The 24,463-nt window shown below is 43.0% G+C and overlaps 1 protein-coding gene across 1 annotated transcript in view; it reads right to left on the reverse strand.

Annotated features, from left to right (window-relative positions):
- mcc (MCC regulator of WNT signaling pathway) overlaps positions 1 to 24,463 on the reverse strand; it is a 311,681-nt gene that overhangs the window by 65,825 nt on the left and 221,393 nt on the right. The window contains 3 exon segments of the mRNA XM_084325292.1: positions 8,428 to 8,514; positions 22,369 to 22,395; positions 22,397 to 22,528. Of these exon segments, the coding sequence (XP_084181418.1) occupies positions 8,428 to 8,514; positions 22,369 to 22,395; positions 22,397 to 22,528 (246 nt within the window).

Below are 24,463 nucleotides of genomic sequence, written 5' to 3' on the forward strand. Positions count from 1 at the left end.
CTCAGTTCACTTTCCCATTTCTTCTTCACATTATATGAATCACAGTTGTTGCGAGCTTGTAAACTTTTGTACATTTCCGATACTATTTTCACTGGAGTTCGCGTATACGCCATTTCCATCATTCCCACCACCCCGTTACCACCTAATGATATCCTATTCACTTCTGTATCATAGAAGTGTCGCAGCTGTAGATATCTAAACAAATTGTCATTTCCCAAGTAACATTTTCTCTTAAATTGCTCAAAATACATGAAGTTATGGTTCTCTAAAAGTGTACATATGGCTGTTATACCTCTATCTCTCCACCCGTCAAAAGTGGCGTCCAGTGTTCCCGGGCTAAAGCCTGAGGTCTGGGAAGGCCAAATCAGAAGTCTACTGTCTTCTGATTTGTAAGGCCCAACAACACATGGGCCGGACACGTCTTCTTTAAACACGTCAAGAAGAAACATAACAATAAGTCAAGAACAAAACAAGAACACCATAAGGTCCAACAAATTTAAAATAAAATAATGCAAAATAAATGAATGAATGCAAACACTCCCAGACATACCCCACGCGAAGGTAAGGAAAAACTCACTAAAACCTAGCAATAGGAAAAAAATATGTCGTGATAGTAGTGTTGCAGACGGACAGTTGGTAAGCATGCACTCATGTGTGTAGTGAATTTCCTGACCGCTTTCGCCGCTCTGAAGTCTGAGCTCGGTGTGCCCGGCCACGCGCGCTGTTCTCGCACGGACCTCGCGAGTGCCTGCATGTGGGTGTGTTTGCGGTGTGGGGCGTATTCGTCGCATGGGTGCGCGTACCGCACTGTGACGGCCGTACCGTAAATTTGCGGGACGAATACACGTACCGTTACACCCCTACTAGCCTAGCTGAAAACTCCAGGACAAGTGTTATTGGCCAACAGCTAGGCTAGTTTGCAGCCACATTTGACTGATCGCACCGAGAGAAAATTGGTATCTATCTTCTTGTCTGACTCCGGGGAAGACGGTAAGCATGCTTCCCATAATATTGGCGTGTTCCTTTAACAGATACAAATGTAAATGGTAAATGGACTGTATTTATATAGTGCTTTTATTTATATATCGCTTTACAATTTGTTCCTCACATTTACCCATTCACTCACACATTCACACACCGACGGCGAAGGCAACCATGCAAGGTGCAAGCCTGCTCATCGGGAGCAGTTAGGGGTTAAGTGTCTTGCTCAAGGACACTTCGACAAGCTGCCCGGGAGGAGTGTGAATTGAACAGGGAACCTCCGGATTACCAGACGACTGCTCTACCTCATGAGCCACTGTCGTCCTCAATGTCCTACTATCCCAAATCAATGTCTGCTATTTTCCAAAAGACACACCCCAACGCAATGCATGAGAGGAAGCAGTGAAACAAGATAACAGGACATTGGGTCTCATTCACCAACGGACTTAGGACAAAAGATCTGACAAATCTTGGTCTTATTTTCGGGGCCATTTGGGGATTTTTGGAGTATCTGTGATCTCGTAATAAAACAAGTCATTAGAATATTAATATAAGCCTACTGCGTTCATTAATTACACACATAGACTATACAGTACGCGCGTGTGTGTGTGTGTGCTGACGCTACTAAATAATATAACTTCCTCCTTTCCACTCCCAGCACTGCAGGTGTGCCTGTAACTCTCTTCGCTCTCATTGGGAATTAATTTGCACACGGCTCTGATGGCTGGCTTTATAAGGAGCTGCTGGAGGCGTGTCTGTATGGAAATTAAGTAAGCGAGAATGCGCGTTCAAGTTTGTCAATGAGTAACGTATCTCATTGTGGCCATCGCAGTTGTGATAATTTTGGCCACTTAAGACAGCCTCTCCACGCGTTCCGTGTGTAATTATCGTCGAGTTTCTCTTATGGCCTTCCAAGGTGGTTGTCCTAAGAGAAATCTTATGGCAATGTTGGTGAATGAGACCCATTGTTAACAAACTCCATTGTCTGTAGCACCCATTTCATCCATCCACTCTCAGTACACTGACTTCCAAGGACCGACTTGCGCTGGACCTATATCGTGTCATTGTACTGAGACACTGAACCGGTCTATACAAAAACCGGTCTAAAAAAAGTCCTGCATTATTATTATTATTATTATTATTACAAGCGTGAGAATCCCATTTCATAATATCTCTCAAGAGTTCTGTTCACGGCACCTTCGATCTACAACATTCCACTCGCGCGCCAAGCTTAATTACTCCCAGACTGCTTTCACCAGTTACAGCTGTGTGGTGAAAACATGCGCTTCACAGCTCCCTACTGGCCGTGAACAATTTACTCAGGGTTAATGGAGGGGGGCACTGTAGAAAGAAAAGAGAGCGGTATACTAATACTGTACATGAATAGCGAAGTGGCTATCTGGTGCTGTTGTTATTCTCTGCACAGGATGAGGAATGGTGGACAGACAGACACATGACCTGAGCCTGATAATTCTATACAAGTTTGTAACAGGGGGCAGGGTTTGTAAGATTGGATCGAAGTGTGTGCCGGGCATTCTAAAAATACACATGCACGCACACGCGCGCGCACACACACACACACACACACACACACACACACACACACACACACACACACACACACACACACACACACACACACACACACACACACACACACACACACACACACACACACACACACACACACACACACACACACACACACACACACACACACACACACACAGTGCAAGGTATATAAACAATGCAAATGTACTTAGCTACTCAGAGACCTTTCTTAAATCCACACACCCATGTACACACAGACAGAAAGACACACAATGTGTTTGTTGCTGCTGCAGTCTTTTACATAACCTGTCTGCCTCAACCTCCTCCCTGAGGAATGCACACCGTCTGGCTCCTCTCCTCCCTTCTATACCCCTCCTCTCCACTCTTCTCCTATATTCTCTCCTCCTCTCCTCTCTTCTCTTCTATCTTCTCTTCTTCTATCTTCTCTTCTTCTATCTTCTCCTCTCCTATCTTCTTCTCTCATATCTTCTCCTCTCCTCCTCCCCTATCTTCTCTCCTCCTCCCCTATCTTCTCTCCTCCTCTCATATCTTCTAATATCCTCTCTTCTCTTCTCATCTCACCTATCTTCTCATATCCTCTCTTATCTTCTCTCCCATCTTCTCCTATCCTCCCCCATCTTCTCTTCTCATATCCTCTCACCTCTCCTAACCTCTCTTCTCTCCTATCTGCTCTCATCCTCTCTTCTCTTCTCCTATCTTCTCTTCTCCTCCTCCCCTATCTTCTCTCCTCTCATATCTTCTCCTATCCTCCTCCCCTATCTTCTCCTCTTCCATCTTCTCCTATCCTCCCATATGTTCTGCTCTCCCATCTTCTCCTATCCTCCCCTATCTTCTCTTCTCCTCTCCTATCCTCCCCTATCTTATCCTCTCCAATGTTCTCCTCTCCTTCGCTCCTATCTTATCTTCTTGCCTCTCTCTCTCTCTCTCTCTCTCTCTCTCTCTCTCTCTCTCTCTCTCTCTCTCTCTCTCTCTCTCTCTCTCTCTCTCTCTCACTTTTGCTTTCAACCCTTTCACCTCCCTTTATTCTCTCTCTCTCCCTCCCCCCTCCCTCCCCCCCTCCATTTATTTTGGGAACAATGTGTTTCCGGCCTCGTAGCAGAGCTGACCGGAGGAGAATATTTCGGTGGACAGCGCTTTCAGTAAAAAGAGCATGAAAGGAGAGACCCCCACGGAATCATTACCATCGATTTCCCCATTACACTCATGTGCATGTGCTATACATGCACTTACACACATGCACAAACACACACACACACACACACACACACACACACACACACACACACACACACACACACACACACACACACACACTGTAACTTAACATAGCTGAAAAGAGAAGGATATATAAAGGGGAAGGGATGTGGGAGAGAGATCCATATTTAAAGGGGATATAGAACTCCCAGACAGCCTGGGAAACAAGGAGAGTAGGGAGGGAGGGAAAGAAGGGAGGGAAGGAGGGAAAGAGGGAGAGTAGGGAGGGAAAGAGGGAGGAAGGGAGGGAAATAAGCAGGAAGGGACAGAAAGAGGGAGTGAAAGAGGGAAGGAGAGTATGGAGGGAGAGAAATATTGATATTGCAGTGTGGTGAAGCTGTTCCCACACATGATCACATTGATGTGAGGTGCCCAGAATTGCAATATCTTTCACTATAATATTAAAGGTCATATCAGTAAGATATTTGATTGTTTGGAGTGAGAACCAATGTAGACACAAACCATGTATACTTCTGTGGAATAAATACATAATTTAATGTAGTGTAATCACCTCTTAGTCTCAATCGTTAAATGACTACTTATTCCATGACAATATTCAAACACCATCATATTACACACAGTGTCATGAGGAATGTATTTCCACTGAGACATAGAGCTGAACGATTAATCGATTTTAAATCGAAATCGCGATTTGGAATGATGCAATTAGCAAATCGCAAAAAAAATTAAATCACAATTTTTTTAAATTTATTTAACCAGGAAGTCCCATTGAGATACAAGATCGGTTTGGGAGAGGGAGGTAAGGGGTTTTAGATTGTGTGTTGTGAAGTTTAGACTTCAGAGAGGGAGAGTAAAGTACAGAAAAAAAGGTACCGTTGGGTACCGGTATCGATTCCCAGGTAAAAAGAAACATTTTCAGGCTCGGTGTCCCAAAAAGACCCACAGCGTAGGCCAGATGCAAGCCACATCTTACAATAAACCTCTGTGGGGCTGTTAAAAAAAATTATAATCGCAAATGTAATGCAATCGCAATATCTGTCAGAAAAATCGCAATTCGATTATTTCCCAAAATCGTGCAGCCCTACTCTCTGAGACACACTATGTTATAACAACTGCCCCTCACTGACTATAAATATATATATATATAACCGTGACTCTTTCAGTCCACTGCAGGCTTCGTGGAAACTTCTCAAAACAAAATAACCTTTCTGGCAATTCAAAATTGTATGTAAATAGTCTCTTTTCTTTTTCTTCTTACATTTAGTCATTTAGCTCACCTCAAACGGTTATTTCCCCCCAAAAACTCTTCAAGTTGACTCTTCAAGTTTCTTTATTAGTTGTCATACAGAAGTACAGAATACTTTTATACAAAATGCTTCTTTCTGTTACACTCCAGAGACTGTGCTAGGCAAAAATAGATAAGTATAAAATAAAAGTATAGCAAGTATAAAATAGAAGTCAAGTACGTAGACAAAAGTGTTCAGTATATACATATATACAATGCTCAATGTAGAGTAGAAGTAACTGAGTTACCATACAATACTATACAGTGCAAAGCAGAAGTGGGATGAGGTACAATTTAGGTACAATTTACAGTAAGGTGTAATGAGGTATGGGTTGTAGTGCAAATTCTTTACCAATAAATATAAAGTGTGCTTAGGTGTTCTAACGTGGTTAAAGTGGGTGCTGCAGTGAGTTGTTTGTTTAAAGTGAGTGTGTGCGTGTGGATGTGTGTGCTGTGAGTGCATTTGATGGTTGTTACATAGTGTTATTGTTCGTTGAGCATCCTGATGGCCTGGGGATAGAAGCTTCTTCTGAGTCTCTCTGTGCTTGCCATGAGACTCCGGTATCGCTTGCCTGACCGCAGCAGTTCAAAGAGGCAGTTGTTTGGGTGGCTGGAGTCTTTGATAATTCTCTTAGCCTTGCCCATGCACCGCTTGTTGTAAATGCCCTGGAGAGTGGGAAGCTCCCCTCCAATTGTGCGTTCGGCTGAACGGGCCACTCTCTGTAGTCTGCTACGGTCTTGTGTGGTGCTATTCCCAAACCAGGAGGTGATATTGCCAGTCAGGATGCTCTCTATTGTGCATGAGTAGAAGTTCTTAAGGATCTTCTGAACGACTTGGAACTTCCTTAGGCGCCTGAGGAAGTAGAGGCGTTGCCGTGCCTTCTTCACAACACTGTCAATGTGTGTGGTCCATGTCAAGTCCTCGGATATGTGGACTCTGAGTACTTAAAACTGTTCACTCTCTCAACCGGTGCCCAGTCAATGCTGAGGGGGCTGTAGTCCCTGACCCCCGACCTCCTAAAGTCCACAATCATCTCCTTTGTTTTGCTGACGTTCAGGGAGAGGCTGTTCTCTTGACACCATCGCCACCATTTTTTTTTTTTAAACAACAGATGTATGTTTATTTTGCAGCAATTCTTTGTCGTTGCCGCCATCTTTAGTGTTACATCCCCTCACACTCCAGTTCTCAGGCTGCAGCTGGTTTGAAAGCAAAAGTAAACCGGCTTCTCTGCTGGCTGTGGCTCCAGGGGAGTTGAACAGTTCTGGCTCTGCTAGTTTCTTTTCTATCTTTTGGCGCTTTTTTGGTGGACAAACCACATGTGCACCGTGACTCGTGACTGGAGACTAGCTCTGCTAGCACATAGCCTACTGTGTACAGACGGTTTCAAACTGTATTTTAAATTAGAAAGCAAACAAAATAAATGGACAAGAGAAAAATAAATCTAAATTTGGTCAGTATTGTCAAGCAAAGCCATTACTTTAAGTTGCAGGCAAGAAAGACAAGTCTGTCCACTGTCTCTGGTTGTAAAACTGCCCTGTTGCAGGTCACAAAAAATGTAAGAATTCGATATTCCCCCCCCCCCCCCCCCCCGATATCGATTATTAAAATATATCGCGATAATTAGCGTTATCGTTATATCGCCCAGCCCTACCGTCATGTAAACAACACAGTGTGCTAGTTCTAGGGTACCGTTCTAGCTTCAAATGGTGATCTAGGGACCCATTTTCCCTCCAAGAACAGTAGCAGTTTGTTTATTCAGTTGTGAATATTATAAGCCCAGCCCACATCTGTCGTTATCTGTCTATTTCCTGCAGCTGAACTTGGTGATAAAGGTGCTAGCTAGTGTGAATATTCACAAACCGAATAGATAATCACAAAACTGTTTAGCTAGCCGGTTGTCCTCAAGACAAGGCTAATATTTGCCTATCTAGATAGTGTCACAAGCTCATAGGAAGTTGAAAGACAATCATCAAGCTGGCAGCATCCTTGGAGTAGGTTTAAGGATTAGTTCTTGTAATTGTGCTGAAAGGAGAATCCAAGGGCACTTTTCCTGTCTAAGAGACTGGTCCTCAGGGGAGGGTCTGGGGGGACTTTTGAGTGACAGGTCGGAGCCGGTCAGTTCCTTAAATCAAATCCCTCTCTACAGCAGAGCTGCCAACACCACCCAGCTTCTCTCTCTCTCTCTCCCTCCCTCCCTCTCTCCCTCTCTACGTTCAATGGTATTAAGTAGCCAAACGTTACACTATAAAAACTAACTGGATAGTTGATGATAATAAACATTTTACGTCACATTAGATCAATCTGTGTCACATTTCTGTTGATGCACAATTGTCATTTCATAATAGACACAGACCAGCGGACCTTAAATTATAGAAGCTATAAAATCTAGCTATTCAGCCCTGCGCACACAGCTGTGTGACAACTCCTCTTGCAAGTCACGCTGTTTCTATGTGCAGTGAAAACTCGAGAAACAGGTCTAACATGCTTTGCATCCTCGCCATTCCTGTATGCCCATGTCACGCTAAAAACCTAAACTAACGTTAGCTGCTAACACTAACTAAACTGGTCCCAAAACAGTTAAACTAACCCTGGAAACACTCACAGTGGAGAAATACTCTGGGCAAGATAGGTAGAGTTCCAATAGTGAGGGTCTCTCTCTCTCTTTCTCTTGTTATTGCACACACACACACACGCACACACACACACACGCACACATTACATTTACATTTTGTTATTTAGCTGACGCTTTTATCCAAAGCGATTTACAAGTTCTGTATGACAAGTCATCAGGAAGGGCACAACTCTATCAGCTGAGTAACAATGTTCATCAAAGTGTTGCATGCTACAGTGTAGGTTAGTTTATTAGGACAAGTGCATGACAGTAAGGTTAGTTAGGGTTAGATATTGGTTCAAATTCAGATAATAGTTGAAGAGGTGCGTCTTTAGTTTGGACGGGTTTCGGCTGTCCTAACTGGGGTGGGTAGTTCATTCCACCATTGTGGGGCAAGGACTGAGAATAGGCGACTTCTCTTTGATGACCCTCCCGGAGCTCGGATAGGAGTAGGTCTGAGGCGGCCAGAAGATGCAGAGCGTAGGGGTCTTGAGGGTGTGTAGTTAGAGACCATTGACCAGAGGTAGGCGGGAGCGGTTCTCCCGCCTGCCTGCCTGCCTGCCTGCCCCCGCGCGCGCGCGCACACACACACACACACACACACACACACACACACACACACACACACACACACACACACACACACACACACACACACACACACACACACACACACACACACACACACACACACACACACACACACACACACACACACACACACACACACACACACACACACACACACACACACACACTTACCCCTATGCTGCTGATCTCAGAGCCCAGGACAGGCCTCTCGGTGGAGGACTCGCTGCGGGTCTTGGACAGCTTTACCCTCTCAGCCACCTGCCAATCACAACACACATCTGTTTAGATAGACAACTACACCTGCCAATCACAACACACATCTGTTCAGATAGACAACTACACCTGCCAATCCAACACACATCTGTTCAGATACCTGCCAATCACAACACACATCTGTTCAGATAGACACCTGCCAATCACAACACACATCTGTTCAGATAGACAACTACTAGGAAATCATACCTTCAAAAGATATGGAGAGAGAGATAGAGACAAAGAGACGGAGAGCGAGAGGAAGAGAGAGAAGCAGATAGATAGAGGGATGGAGAGAGAGGGGGATGGAGGGAGGGAGAAAGGGAGGATAAAGGGAGATAGGGAAAGAGAGAGCGAGGGAGAGAACACAGTCAAACAGAGTAACAGTCAGACAGAGAGTAACAGTCAGACAGACAGAGAGTAACAGTTAGGGGTGGGAATCACCAGTTTCATCACGATACGATACGATATCAATTATTTGGACAACGATACGATATTTGCCGATATCACAAAGTCTGCCACGATACGATACGATTCGATTCAGGTGCCTGCGATCGATATGAGACGATATTATATGCCCATTTAACACAATCAGCAACATTTAGATCAACTCAAAAAAGGCAACGGAAATATCATGACATTTTTATTCTTGAGCTCTTCCAGACATTTAAATGAAAAACAATCTATTGTTTTTAATTAAGGCCCCGTTTAGACGGAAACGCTAGCAGGTGAATCCGCAAAAATATTTTTTCGGATGTGCCTTTCGTTTATACGGAAACAGCGTTTTTACGGGGTGAAACCGCAAAAAAGTGAGACTACCTTCCAGGGTGGAATTCCTAGAAACGCAAAACCTTTGCGCTCTCGTCTAAACTGTCAAACCGTATAAATCTGTTAAAACGATGACGAAAGGGTTGTCACGGCTCTGGTCGCGCGTACTGCTTACGTCACAGGTAGCAGGTATGCGCCAGTAGCCGAGACGTAAACAAAGCAAGTATGTCTGACTATATCAACGGAGATCACTTGAAGGCTACATTGGCAGTACTTTTAAAGACACAAGAATCTGTCCCGCGGCTATCACAACTATTATGACTGGACCCACTGTCTGTGAGTGACTCTGCTTTGGTCCAATCACATTCCCCACCCACGCTCTGCGAATCAGAGGCAGAGTAGGGCGGGTCTTCACAGCACGTCATGTGACATATGCGCCAATCGTGTGACAGCGGGGCTCCGTTGTCTCGAGTTGTTACAGCCTCGTCTAGACGGAGAATTCCACCCCAAAACGCTTGTCTAAACGCAAAATTAAAAGTGAAACCGCAAGACGACTTTTGCGGTTTCTGTTCAGACTTCCATCCCAAAACGCTCGTCTAAACGTAGCCTAAGGCTGTCAAAGTTAACGCAGTATTAACGCGTTATCACCCGATTCTATTAACGCCACAATTTTTTTTAACTCACGATTAACACTTTGACTGCCACTCACGGCTTTTCTCGGATTTACAATAGTTACGTTGAAAGCCACTCACGAGATTTCTCGGATTTTTTTTTTTTACTGAAATCATATTGCATCACGCGAGCCTACCCTAGCCTACCCAAAGGCCGCCGGCGATCAGATGTGAAAAAAGCGCCCCCTATCGTCTCCCAGATGACATCAGGGATTTTGGAATGGACTCAATGAAAATGGATGGGGAAAAAAATTATTCCAGTCCACATTTTCCAGTCCACTGATGCAGCCGGGGTTACCAGAGTTCATTCTGGAGACTCTGAGCCGCGGCAAGCATGAGATCTACTGTATACACGTTAGATCTATACACTTATCGATTTTTTCGAATGGTGATCAGGAATTGGAATATACCAGTTGGATACCATCTGATGTCAGGTAAGGAATCTATGTTATTAGTGTTAGGATAATCAGACTCGTTTTGATGAAGATATAAGCTTTTTTCCTGATATGTGCTTCAGCGGTTTCACTGTAAAATCCATGAGGAAATGAAAACGGCTATTATCAGCACGCGCCTCGAATGTGCGTGCGTGTACGTATAATATTGATCATTGATTGATTGATTGATTGAAAAGTGTATTAACAGATTGCAGAATGGGTACAGTACAGTACAGCTCAATAAATACAATTGTTAAGAGGATGCAGACCTGAGAAAGACTTTCGTCTTGTTTCCATCAGGGTCCCCCATTTTCAATTCATCATATGACACACATGACATACAGATAGACAGTACTGCTACATCTATACATTTATGACATACCAGATTTTCAAATACAGTACTGTTTGTGATACTAAAAAAAATCCAGAAGAAGAGTATATACATTTGACATAGAAACTGTGCATTGGGGGAGGTTGGGTAGGTGGGGTGGGGCTGTACATTGGAGGTGGGGGGGGGGGACACACTGTACATTGGAATACTGACATACATTTGACATGGAAACTGTACATTGGAGGAGGTTGGGTAGGTGGGGTGGGGTTGGGTGGGGCTGTACATTGGAATACTGACAAAGCCATGCTTGGTCTTTATTGTACAACTGGGTTAGGACATTTGTAGGGGCCAGTTTTGAATTGCAGTCTCCCGTAGGTGTTCTTTGAGAGTGCTTTTGAAGGTGGGTAGTGATTTACATTCCTTTACAGCTTTGGGTAGGGCGTTCCACATTGTTGTGGCATAATTGCGAAACGTGTTTAGTCCCTTGTTTGAGCCGAATCTGGGTTTTACATGATTTGTGGAGCTCCCTCTGGTGTTGTGATCGTGGTATTCACTGACCTTTGGGAAGTATTTTGACATGTACATGGGTACCTTGGTCGTGTAGTGTATCTTGTAGACCAGGCCCATTGCAAGTTGCTGTACTCTGTTGTCTACTCTAAGCCATCCTAGGTTGGCAAAGTGTGCAGGGGTGAGGTGGGTTCTAGGAGTCAGGTCAAGCAGTAGTCTGACTAGTTTGTTTTGAGATGTTTGTAATTTGGTTTTTAGTGCCTTTGAGGTGCTTTGGTACCATGAGGTGCAAGCATAGTCGTAGTACCCTTGAATGAGTGCTCCTGCCAGAGTCTTCAGGGTATTCTTGTTTACCAGGGAGGAGATCCGGTACAAGAATCGAGTTTATTTGAAAACGATTCATAAATAGGCCGACAAATATCAACGTTCTGGAATATTCCAGTAAAAGACGATTATCACAGAATGGCCCCGAATGGGCTGTTTTTTTACCTCAAAACGGGTGCTTTTCAAAATGCTCTCAAACGGAAATGAAGCGATAAAAAACCAATCTGCCTTGACAGCACTGACTGGAAAATTATTCTTTGATAAGCGACGGGGCAGATTAGACACATAGCCATAATTTAAAACATAGATTAGGCGATATTAACGTTAACATTAGTGCCGATGGTGGCATTCATGCACTAAGTCGTGCGCCCCCTGGTGGCACTGAAAGTGTTAACTTAAATTTTTTTTTTTTTTTTACTAGACTTCACTCAGGTGTATTATTGATGCTCTCATTGATACTATGTTTGTTTCTGAAGTGTGTGTGTGTGTGTGTGTGTGTGTGTGTGTGTGTGTGTGTGTGTGTGTGTGTGTGTGTGTGTGTGTGTGTGTGTGTGTGTGTGTGTGTGTGTGTGTGTGTGTGTGTGTGTGTGCATGTGCATGTGTGTGTGTGTGTGAGATATAGAGAGAGAGGGGGGTGAGAGAGATGAGGAAGGGGCAAGAGCAGGGTTTCCGTTAGAAAAAATTGTTGCCGGCCTCAGTGTCCGGTAGATTTCAATCTACCGGTCAAATGAGAGACATTCCGGTCAGAGTTTATTGAGCTTAAAAACAATTGATAGGCAAAAGAATGACAACAAAACAAAAGAATGACATCATCAAGGCATGTAGATTTATAATATTTTTACTTAAAACTAGGCTACTTTTGCGTATAAAGTCATTATATTCCAAATAAAATAAGTCCCGAGACTCGTGCTGCTGCCGACTTTAAATCAAATAGGTGTCTGTGGGCAGTCGCCCGACATTAATAAACAACAGTCTGTTATAATCACATTTTTATGAGCTAACGAATTCCGTTATATTGGACATTTGTATTAATTATATCAAGCGAAGAACTGAGAAATTTGGCAGAGAGAAACGGCAACATTATCGTGGGTCTGCGTGACGACTCTCTCTCTCTCCACCTCCCAATGACTTATTTTGCGAGAGTATGGCGCTGCAGAGCAGCAGATTCAGCTGTTATTGGCTCTTTTCTGGGAACCGCACAACAGCGCCCCCCACCCAACATTGAATTGAAAATGGCTGAATTGGAGTACTGCTGGAGTACTGCATTGTGCTGCTGTTGCTCCGGCTCTGCAGCTTCACAAAAGTTCGCACACCCAGCACTAAGCTCTCGCTGACAACGTCGTTGTCATTATTAGAAGCAACGATGAAACAAATCATGTAATGATTGTTTCGTTCATCGCATAGGCTATTTAATTTTAGCCTATTTTAATACAATTCAAATAATCAAATTGTGCTTAGACTCAGGGAATTATTTTCACCGGACATTAAGACCGGAGAGATTAAATATGTCGGACTTCAACAGATTTTGACGGTCAAATACCGGTAATTACCGGCTAACGGAAACGCTGGGCAAGAGAGAAAGAGAGCTGGGAGAACTAAAAGCAATTGGTTTTGATAGTTTATCAGTGAGCTGGATACAATCCTACCTGGAGGGGAGGGAACAGATGGTGGAAGTAAACGGTACCCTATCCCCCCCCCCTCACAGTGAGCTGTGGTGTTCCACAAGGAAGCATACTAGGACCGCTACTATTCCTAATTTATGCAAATGACATGTCGTCAGCTTGTGACTGCAACTTGTTCCTGTTTGCGGACGACTCAGCCCTGCTGGTCTCTGACAAGAACAAGTTACAGGTTGAAAAAGCCCTCAGCTCGGAACTAGGCAAAATCTGCATATGGCTCGCCGACAACAAACTATCATTACACATGGGCAAAACAGAGTCCATTCTCTTCGGTTCAAATAACAAACTCAGCAAGACCGACGGCTTCTCGGTTACAGTGGGTGACAATATTATCACAAGGAAAGATGAAATTACCTACCTGGGTTCCATCCTAGAGGCTAATCTTTCCTGTGACAAAATGGCATCCAATGTAATAAAAAAAGTCAACCAACGAACGCGATTCTTGTACCGGATCTCCTCTCTGGTAAACAAGAATACCCTGAAGACTCTAGCAGGAGCACTCATTCAAGGGTACTACGACTATGCTTGCACCTCATGGTACCAAAGCACCTCAAAGGCACTAAAAAACAAATTACAAACATCTCAAAACAAGCTAGTCAGACTACTACTTGACCTGACTCCTAGAACCCACCTCACCCCTGCCCACTTTGACAACCTAGCATGGCTTAGAGTAGACGACAGAGTACAGCAACTTGCAATGGGCCTGGTCTACAAGATACACTACGCGACCAAGGTACCCATGTACATGTCAAAATACTTCCCAAAGGTCAGTGAATACCACGATCACAACACCAGAGGGAGCTCCACAAATCATGTAAAACCCAGATTCGGCTCAAACAAGGGACTAAACACGTTTCGCAATTATGCCACATCAATGTGGAACGCCCTGCCTAAAGCTGTAAAGGAATGTGAATCACTACCCACCTTCAAAAACACTCTCAAAAAACACCTACGTGAGACTGCAATTCGAAACTGGCCCCTACAAATGTCCTAACCTAGTTGTACAGTAAATGACCAAGTAAGGCTTTGTCAATATTCCAATGTACAGTGTAAAATGTGTGTGTGTCCCCTTCCCAACCCCCCCCCCCCCCCCCCCACCTCCAATGTACAGCCCTCACCCAACCCACCCAACCCCACCCCACCCAACCAACCTCCTCCAATGTACAGTTTCTATGCCAAATGTATATACACTCCTTTTCTGGACACTTTTGTATCACAAACAGTACTGTATTTGCAAATCTGATATGTCATAAATGTATAGATGTAGCAGTACTGTCTATCTGTATGTCATGTATGTCATATATGTTATGATGAATTGAAAATGGGGGACCCTGATGTAAACAAGACGAAAGTCTTTCTCTGGTCTGCATCCCCTTAACAATTGTATGTATTGAGCTGTACTGTACTGTACCCATTCTGCAATCTGTTAATAAACTTTTCAATCAATCAATCAAAGAGTGTGTGTGTGAGAGAGAGAGGGGGGGTGTGTGATTACTCAGCCCTTGTGTGGGTGAATGTAACAAGTTCCTAATGTTTTCTTTCCCCTATTATTTCATGCACACTTTATTCATTGTTTTAAATTATTATTTTCTTTTAAGTTATTTTGTGCGTCACTCCGTTTTGAATTTGATGCAAATTTGCAATGCATGAGGGTCATCCTTTTGTGTTAAATGGCTGCATAAAGCAAGCATTTGTTGACTCGCATGTTGATAAGAGTATTAAAACTTGGAACTTGAAAAAGATCTGTTTAATGTAGGAAAAAAAATGCGATTAATTTGCGATTAATCGCGAGTTAACTACGGACAATCATTTTCTCTTGACAATCGATTGACAGCACTATTTTTAATACAAATAGACCTCCTGCCACGTTTTGATATATTGAGCTTTAAACTTTAAGTAACTTTTTTTGGAACTCACAACATGCAACCTAAAACCCCTTCCTCTCCCAAACAGTTCCTACAATTGTTTTATGTTTAAGTTTATTTGGATCCCCATTAGCCACAGCAGTGCTGGGGCTATTCTTCCTGGGGTCCATAACACATAAAATACAGTTACAGACGTATACACTCACAACATTTACATGTCATACAGACAATTAAAACAACAATAAAAACCCTTATACACTCATAACATTTACATGACATACAGACCATTAAAACAACAATAAAAACCCTTATACACTCACAACATTTACATGTCGCATGTTGCATGATGATCATGAATACATTTATTATGTATTGAATTTTATGTTTAAATATCAACATTATCTGTCCATCCTCAGTAAATTTACTATCAATATAATATGACTTCATCTGGTCTTTCCAAACGCACAGGCACACACACACAGAAAGGGAGAATGCCTGCAGAAAGTAACAGTCAGACAGAGAGTAACCCAGTCAGACAGACAGACAGAGAGTAACAGTCATACAGACAGAGAGTAACACAGTCAGACAGACAGACAGAGAGTAACAGTCAGACAGACAGAGTAACACAGTCAGACAGACAGACAGACAGAGACAGACAAACCCCAGTGTACAGTAAGGACTCAGGAGTAATATTGGTTAAGATGACCAACATGTTTAACCTTGCCTTCGGTGAGGTATTTGTAAACGCTTTAGACCGCCAGTGAAAGAGCCTCATGGTGCCTCATAGTGTACATCCAGGGCTTTAAATCTAAGTGGATTGTATTCTCTAGGAGGTTCAATGTCAAGGGCACTGACGTACACTCGCTCACCCACAACACACACACAAGACTTTCTCTTCTCTCTTTTTCGCTGGACTTGCTCAAGGCCATGACACTGATTAATGTGTATGTGTATGTGTGCGTGTGAGTGTGCATGTGCATTGTGCGTGTGGGCGTGAGAACTATTAAACTACGACGAGTGAATGAAAGAAAATACTTGTCCTTGGCCGCTCCAGAAGAGAATAACCTATAACGGATGAGGTTTGCTAGATTCCCACAGATTTCAAACAGCTTTCCCTCAGTCTAATATGCAACATTTTCACTTGGTAAATGGTAAATAGACTGCATTCATATGGTGCTTTTAGGGGTCCTTGCTCAAGGACACTTTGACACACTGCCGGGAGGAGCCGAAATCAAACTGGGAACCTTCAGATGACTAGATGAACACTCTAAGTTCTAACCCACTTCTCAGCACAAGCATCCTCCTCCTATATTATTGGCTGCTCTGGGGATCTGCTGTTAACACCCACATTCAGTTCTCACTCAAATCCAAGTAAATATTTCACATAACCTTCCCGTGACCTTCGGGGATATATGTTGTTTTTCCCAGACTTCCAATCTGTAACCTGCAACAATCAATTGACAGGTGTGCCATTTGATGAGGGGATACAAGCACGGTCAAGCCTCCAGCGCCAAGGACAGAGATTCACCAGGTCATAGAGCCACACAGCAAAGGACCGGGAGGAACAGGCAGCAAGGCAATTACTATCACCTACAGCTGGAAGCCAGTTCTCCACACAAGAAGCTCATCAAGCCTCATCATCAGCACCCACATAAAGAGAGGCTTCTCACAGCCAGAGTCAGGTTAGTCTAGAACTCACCTCAAACCACAGCTCACACCTATTACTCTTTGTTCCTTGTTGACGTGACTTGGACTTTATTTGACAATATAGAAATAACATGTGACAGAAGCATAGTCTGGAATACTGCCAAGGATAGACACAAAAAAGCTCAGAGCTTTACTGACATTACTTTAACCTATATAGTTGTACAGGTAAGATGTGACATTACTTTAACCTATATAGTTGTACATGTACGATGTGACATTACTTTAACCTATATAGTTGTACATGTACGATGTGACATTACTTTAACCTATATAGTTGTACAGCTAAGATGTGACATTACTTTAACCTATATACCGTAATTCCTCTAATAGTAACCGGGTCTCAAATACAAGCCGGGTCTCTATTAATGGCCGGGTGCGCTCTTGAGCTAAGCAATTATAAGCCGGCCTCCTAATACAAGCCGGGTTACTAATATACTGAGCTGCATACTGAGCTAGTTACTTGATTTCACTTTGAAAACGTTGAAATGACCAGTGACCACCTGTAATTGCACTGTTTACTATTTCATACAGTACTTGGTTTCATTAAATGAACCCAGTACATTTTACTGGGTTCAAACTGACACAAAATGTTGATTTATCCATTATGATCCGTTTGAAAATTTGAAATATAGGCCTCCCTCTTATACAGGCCTCCTCCTAATACAAGCCTGGTACCCGCTACAGTTGAAACAAATACAAGCCGGGGTTACTATTAGAGGAATTACGGTAGTTGTACAGCTAAGATGTGACATTACTTTAACCTATATAGTTGTACATGTAAGATGTGACATTACTTTAACCTATATAGTTGTACATGTAAGATGTGACATTACTTTAACCTATATAGTTGTACAGGTAAGATGTGACATTACTTTAACCTATATAGTTGTACAGGTAAGATGTGACATTACTTTAACCTATATAGTTGTACATGTACGATGTGACATTACTTTAACCTATATAGTTGTACATGTAAGATGTGACATTACTTTAACCTATATAGTTGTACATGTAAGATGTGACATTACTTTAACCTATATAGTTGTACAGGTAAGATGTGACATTACTTTAACCTATATAGTTGTACAGGTAAGATGTGACATTACTTTAACCTATATAGTTGTACATGTACGATGTGACATTACTTTAACCTATATAGTTGTACATGTAAGATGTGACATTACTTTAACCTATATAGTTGTACAGGTAATATGTGACATTACTTTAACCTATATAGTTGTACAGCAAAGATGTGACATTACTTTAACCTATATAGTTGTACAGCTAAGATGTGACATTACTTTAACCTATATAGTTGTACATGTAAGATGTGACATTACTTTAACCTATATAGTTGTACATGTAAGATGTGACATTACTTTAACCTATATAGTTGTACAGGTACGATGTGACATTACTTTAACCTATATAGTTGTACAGCTAAGATGTGACATTACTTTAACCTATATAGTTGTACATGTAAGATGTGACATTACTTTAACCTATATAGTTGTACATGTAAGATGTGACATTACTTTAACCTATATAGTTGTACAGGTACGATGTGACATTACTTTAACCTATATAGTTGTACAGGTAAGATGTGACATTACTTTAACCTATATAGTTGTACAGGTAAGATGTGACATTACTTTAACCTATATAGTTGTACATGTAAGATGTGACATTACTTTAACCTATATAGTTGTACAGGTAAGATGTGACATTACTTTAACCTATATAGTAGGGTGACCATATTTTGATTTCCAAAAAAGAGGACATAGCGTGGAATAAACTCGCAGAAACGGTAAAGTGTGCCACGGGCGCGCCGTGATTCCGATCCGCGTGAAAATATTCATGGCTATAGAGGAGACAGTGGGACACCTTTTTGCAACCGAATATGTGTCTCGAATTTGCTCCCACGCGCCGCGCAAAATCTCGCAAGTCTTGTTTACATCAGGGTCCCCCATTTTCAATTCATCATAAATGTACAGTTCCCTCCCTGTTACGAAGGATCAGATTAAACCGAATATATATATTTATTTATGGATATATATTGAATAGTATTTGTATGTCGTTTGATATCCCTTGTATATTCCTTGTACATATGCACGGAATATGCCTTTAGCCTACTATAGCCCATAATAGTTCATTCTCTTATTGGACAAAGGACCAGGCGCCAGGGGACCAGCCCCTGGCGTCAAGTTCAAAGGTACCGACGAGACATGTCCGTACTAGCCCCGGCTCCGCTCAGGGATACGGCTACCGAAATGAGAGTGGCACTATTTGTTCACCGTGCATATAAATATGGCGCAAGTAAATGTAGAAGTCCCTTACCCTTCTTCCCAACTTAGTAACAGAACGTGAAGCCTCACCCACGATACGACGTGCGGTGAAGTATGGCCTGTTTGGCCTTAGAATAGCATTAAGACCTCGTGCGAATTAATAACTGAATTGTCAGAGTTTGGCACTGTACCGTCGAGTGCGACGTATTTCTATCAAGTAATAATAGTCTATCGTGTATGGTGCATCGTGCGGTTAGAGTTCTAAAGTGACCAGCATCTCCAACGCTTCCTCGTGTTATCTAGAGTCTTATCCAGGTTGGGCCGACCACATGGCGCTTTCATCCGAGGAGATCTAGGCGAGGACCGAGGGACATGTACACTGGATTACCTACCCGACGACTGCTGAGCCCTATGCGGCTGGAATATATATTTGCTTTGGTACTGTGATTTGTGGAGCGGATAATCGCAGACGCCTGTGAGTGTTGGATTTACCCCCGAGAGGAGTCAAGTTGAGTCGGCGCTCAGAGAGACTGAGGTCGCCTAGCTTCTTCTTCATTGTAGAGCTACAGCCTACAAGAGAACCAAGGTGTATTCATCTACGGATCAAGAGTCTATTGCACTGTCTTCTGTACTTGAAGTCTCCATAGATATCGTTGACCAGACGGTCTACTACCGACGGCTCTCCTACCCCCCCTACCGGCTTACAACCGGGAGGACCCCCTCCAGAATATCCCGCTATATCATTAAGTGTACCATAGATATAATTCCCTAAGAGCCAGGTTGTATACTTGCTTCCTGCGTAACCAGAGATTGGACATTCAGTGTTGATTTGCCTACGAGTACTCATTTGCCTTACAAGTGCATTCAAATGATAAATGTAAGATAAATATTCTATGTACCTTTTGCTCCATTAAATATTTGATTATTACCTTTGACTGGAACCGATTTCATTGTGGAAAGTGTTCATCATATTTAGATATCGTGTACTGTATGGCCAGTAGTTAAAGTACATAAAGCGGTAGTGGTTTAATGATACCATACTTATCAATACAGTCAGGGAATTGTACCCCTCAGTTACACTCCCCCTTGTATATATTTACTGTATGTCACAAATGTAACAGTACTGCTTTGAGGTCTTTCTCTGGTCTGCATCCCCTTAACAATTGTGTGTATTGAGCTGTACTATACCCATTCTGCAATCTGTTAATAAAGCTTTCAATCAATCAATCAATCAATCAATCAATCAATCCCGCATTGCAATACTCCAATTCAGCCATTGGGTGGGGCGGTCACGTGACCCAAATCAGCCAATGGAAGCGAGGGTCCTTAAAGTGTGGGTCCTTAAAGTGTTGCGGTCCTGAAAGTGTTGGTGCTGTCGTCCTGCAGCTGGATACTATTGCCTCACAGCGCGGCCGTCAGCGCGCAGCCCAGAGAGCGCTGCTGGCTCTGCGGCTCTGCAGCTGCATGCTTCTCCGGGAGTCCGGTTGGATAATCTGGCGCGCCATGTAAAAAGTCGCACGCCTGACATATCGGCATGTAACTCGAGAACCGAGGCACGGATTTAGGCGATTCAGATGGCATTCGAACGGCAACGAATAGCGCTTTAATTTATATGTTCTGCGAAAAATGCAGCCCCGAGCCTTCAGATGCTCGCAAAGGGCCGTGAAAAACTGAAACTGAAAAACAATGAAACCCCGGACATTTCGATGAATTTATAAACCCCCCCCCCCCCCCCGGACGCCCCGGACAGGGCGTGAAAAGAGGACATGTCCGGGCAAAAGAGGACGTTTGGTCACCCTACTATATAGTTGTACAGCTAAGATGTGACATTACTTTAACCTATATAGTTGTACAGCTAAGATGTGACATTACTTTAACCTATATAGTTGTACAGCTAAGATGTGACATTCATTGTATACTAGCTGCTGTAGGGCTGGTGGAGGCTAGCTGCTGTAGGGCTGGTGGAGGCTAGCTGCTGTAGGGCTAGTGGAGGCTAGATTGTCCCTCTTCTATTCCCTGCTGCGTGGACCGGCTGCCCCTCTCCCCCCACACGGCCCAGGCAACCCCCCCCCAGCTCACCACTCTCCTCCCTAACCTTGGTCTCCAGTAAAGCCCCCCTCAGAGTGACATGTTTGCACCGTACTACTATGTCTACTATGTGTTGTGTTGCCCTGACAGCATTTCCCTCCACGGCACACTCACCATGAAACAAGAGAGGAGGCCTTCCCTACTCTAGCTTGTGTACAAAGTATCACTCCGCCACTGAGGCTACTTTCTGGTACTTTGACAGATAATAGTTTTAGGACAAAATAAAGACTCAGCGATAGTTTGACTTCAAAATATAAACACAAATGTGCAAATTCACTGCAATAAGACAGTCAAGAGTGTTGGACCGGATGCTCTTTGGAGTATGTTAAAGGTATAATCTGTAATGCCGTCAAACAGCAACCTCTAGAACCCTGTTGGTACTTTGTTTAAATGTTTTGTTTCAGTCTGATGTGTGTGTTGGGGACAGGGGAGGGGTTGCTATTGCTGGCCACACCTCAGGCTCTGCCAAGAGAGGTCTGGAGAAATTCACATTGTAATATATTACTATATAGCAGCTATAATATATGATATATACGATAATATAATATGTATAGCAAAGCATTAGCTATATAGTAACTTGCTATACTGTGCATTTACCCAGCCCTCTCCTGGCAGAGGCTGAGGTGTGGCTAGCAATAGCAACCCCTCTCCTATACCCACTCAACTCCAACACACATATCGGACACAAAGAAATGCTAACAAAGTACAATACCAAGCAGGGCCCTTTTGCCCCGAGGTCACTGTTTGATGGCATTACAGATTCTACCTAGTAACCATTACTTGACTTGATTAGTTGTGTGTCTACCAGCAGGATCTGGGTGTCGAGCGTGGAACACAGCAGCGACTGAGCTGAGAGAAAGACCCTATCCATCAAACACTTCAGAATCTGAACAAACCTGTTCATAATAATAATAATTTATAGTGATGCAATATGTAGCTAGTGCTCCAGTATTGGAACTCCGTGAATCATTGCATGAGTCTTTTCACCAAAGCTGCCTTGATGTGTTGCTATAAACTATATTTATCACAATGTTAATGAGTGGTAGATGATTGAGAGTGATTACCCCATTATGCCTGATGCACATGTTTGTGCATGTGTAAATGTGTGCATGTGTAAATGTGTGTGTGTGTGTGTGTGTGTGTGTGTGTGTGTGTGTGTGTGTGTGTGTGTGTGTGTGTGTGTGTGTGTGTGTGTGTGTACCTTGGCTACAGGGATATCATTACTGCTGATCATTACTGCTGCTACTAGTACTGAGTTCTCCAGTACTGGGGTTGATGGGACGGGAAGCTGCTGTCAGACGTCCTGGGCTGGACGGACCCCCCACCTGGGACGTCTGGAGACGAGTCTGCAGCTCCCGCACCTGGGGGGAGGGAGGGAGAGAGAGAGAGACTGCATTAACAATGGCAGTTACAACTACACACACACAGACACAATATAAAGATATACAGAAAAAAACATGCATTGTAAATACAGACATACATACAGACACACACACAGGAACACACACACAGGAACACACGCCCCCCCCCCCCCCCCCCCCCCCTTCTCATCAGCATCAAAAGGTTGAACCACATCAAACAACAACAACAAGCTGACTGGCGTCCCCAGAATACAAAGTGATGAGTCAGTAAGCAGGACCTTCAGCAACACTTTGATACAGCATGTCCATTAATCAGCTCGATGACGGGGTTAATTGGTGTTTTCTCTCAGGGTCGCTAACGTTGAGTCACTAACATTGAGCTATGTTGGGGAAGGAACACAGTGCTTTAATCCTCACATAATACTTAACAACTGCACTATGGAAGACTGTCACCCTGTGGCCGTGAGATGTAACTGCACCGTGTTTAAACATGGTGACCCTCCATTCTTTCTTCAACATTCAAAATGTCTTCAAGCAAGGTAACTTTGGGCGCTGTTTTACATTTGACTCGTTCACATTTCATGCTCTAGAAATGAGACCGTAGTCTCTTAACCTCTTAAGCCCTAGCCATATTTTCAGAAAATGTGCCTAAAAGTACATACCCAAGTAAATGGAAGATTGCTCCACTTCTACAGGGTCCGTTTGCATGTTCTTGGTATCTAGGGACATCTATGGACCTCAGGGAATGTATTCCAAGTGTCAGAAATATTGTCTCTGTTACTATGCTTGAGTAAATTGTAATGAACCAAAGGAGAATATAAATAATTATTATTTGTATTTATTTGTCCATCTTTGACGGTGAATAACACCATGCTAACATTGACCAGACGTGAAAACTGAGCTCATTCAGCACCTTCTTGAGATCAAGTGTACACAAAATCTAAGCAAATTAATAAAGGGCAGATGATTTACAGGGGGTTTTGTAGATACAGTACTGAATTTTGCCATTCGGACAATTTGAAATATGAATATAGAATATAGGCCTATAAATTACCTTATTATGGCCAAGTCATACATCTATGGATCCGGCCAAATCTCCTCTTTCCAATGGCAGAGTTAAATCTCGATGTAGTACCACCAGGCGCCCCTTACAGGGCAGCAAAGACCATGAATGAAATTGAAATGTACTGTAAGTACAGTTACTTTTGTATAATGTTCATAGCGCCGTCATTTTCACCAGATTGCAGCGCGTTTTTTTTTTGTAGATGTTCATAGAAAGGTAAAGAAACAATATACGTTGTATTTTATGGCAATACTGTTCAGGTTTGTTGGACCTGTGTAACTACCTAGTGTCGTTTTATGAAATTTACCAGCGCACTCATACATACATACTGTTGCTTCTTTTAGACGTGTTCACAAAAGGCTGGAAGTAATTTAGTAAATCTGGTCTCCTTTATAATATTCCCTGACATTATACTGTTGGTGATTAAGCCTGTGTCTGGCAGCGATGACGGCCATCCTGAACAGCAGAGCTCTGGGCACCACCACCTCTCTAAACATCTGATTTGCATCACAGTTGCACCACAGTGAAAATCCACATAAACATAGACATAGAGCCCTGGGAGTTGTCCTATTCACCGTCTATGGAGCAGCTCCAGGATTTGTCTCTTGATGACGTCATCACTAGACATTTACATTTAGTCATTTAGCTGACGCTTTTATCCAAAGCGACTTAAAAGTTCTGTACGACAAGTCAGCAGGAAGGGTACAACTCTTACAGCTGAGTAACAATGTTCATCAAACAGTTCTGAAACTTGGGTGCTGCAGTGTTGAGTGCATAGTAGTAATTAGTAAAGACATAGTATAGTAGGAAGAGTGCTATTCAATGACATACGGTATAGGCAACCTCAATCTCCGTGAGTAATGACTTTGTCA

Source organism: Notolepis coatsorum (genome assembly GCF_963971535.1).
Source record: "Notolepis coatsorum genome assembly, chromosome: 11".
NCBI lineage: Eukaryota > Metazoa > Chordata > Actinopteri > Aulopiformes > Paralepididae > Notolepis > Notolepis coatsorum.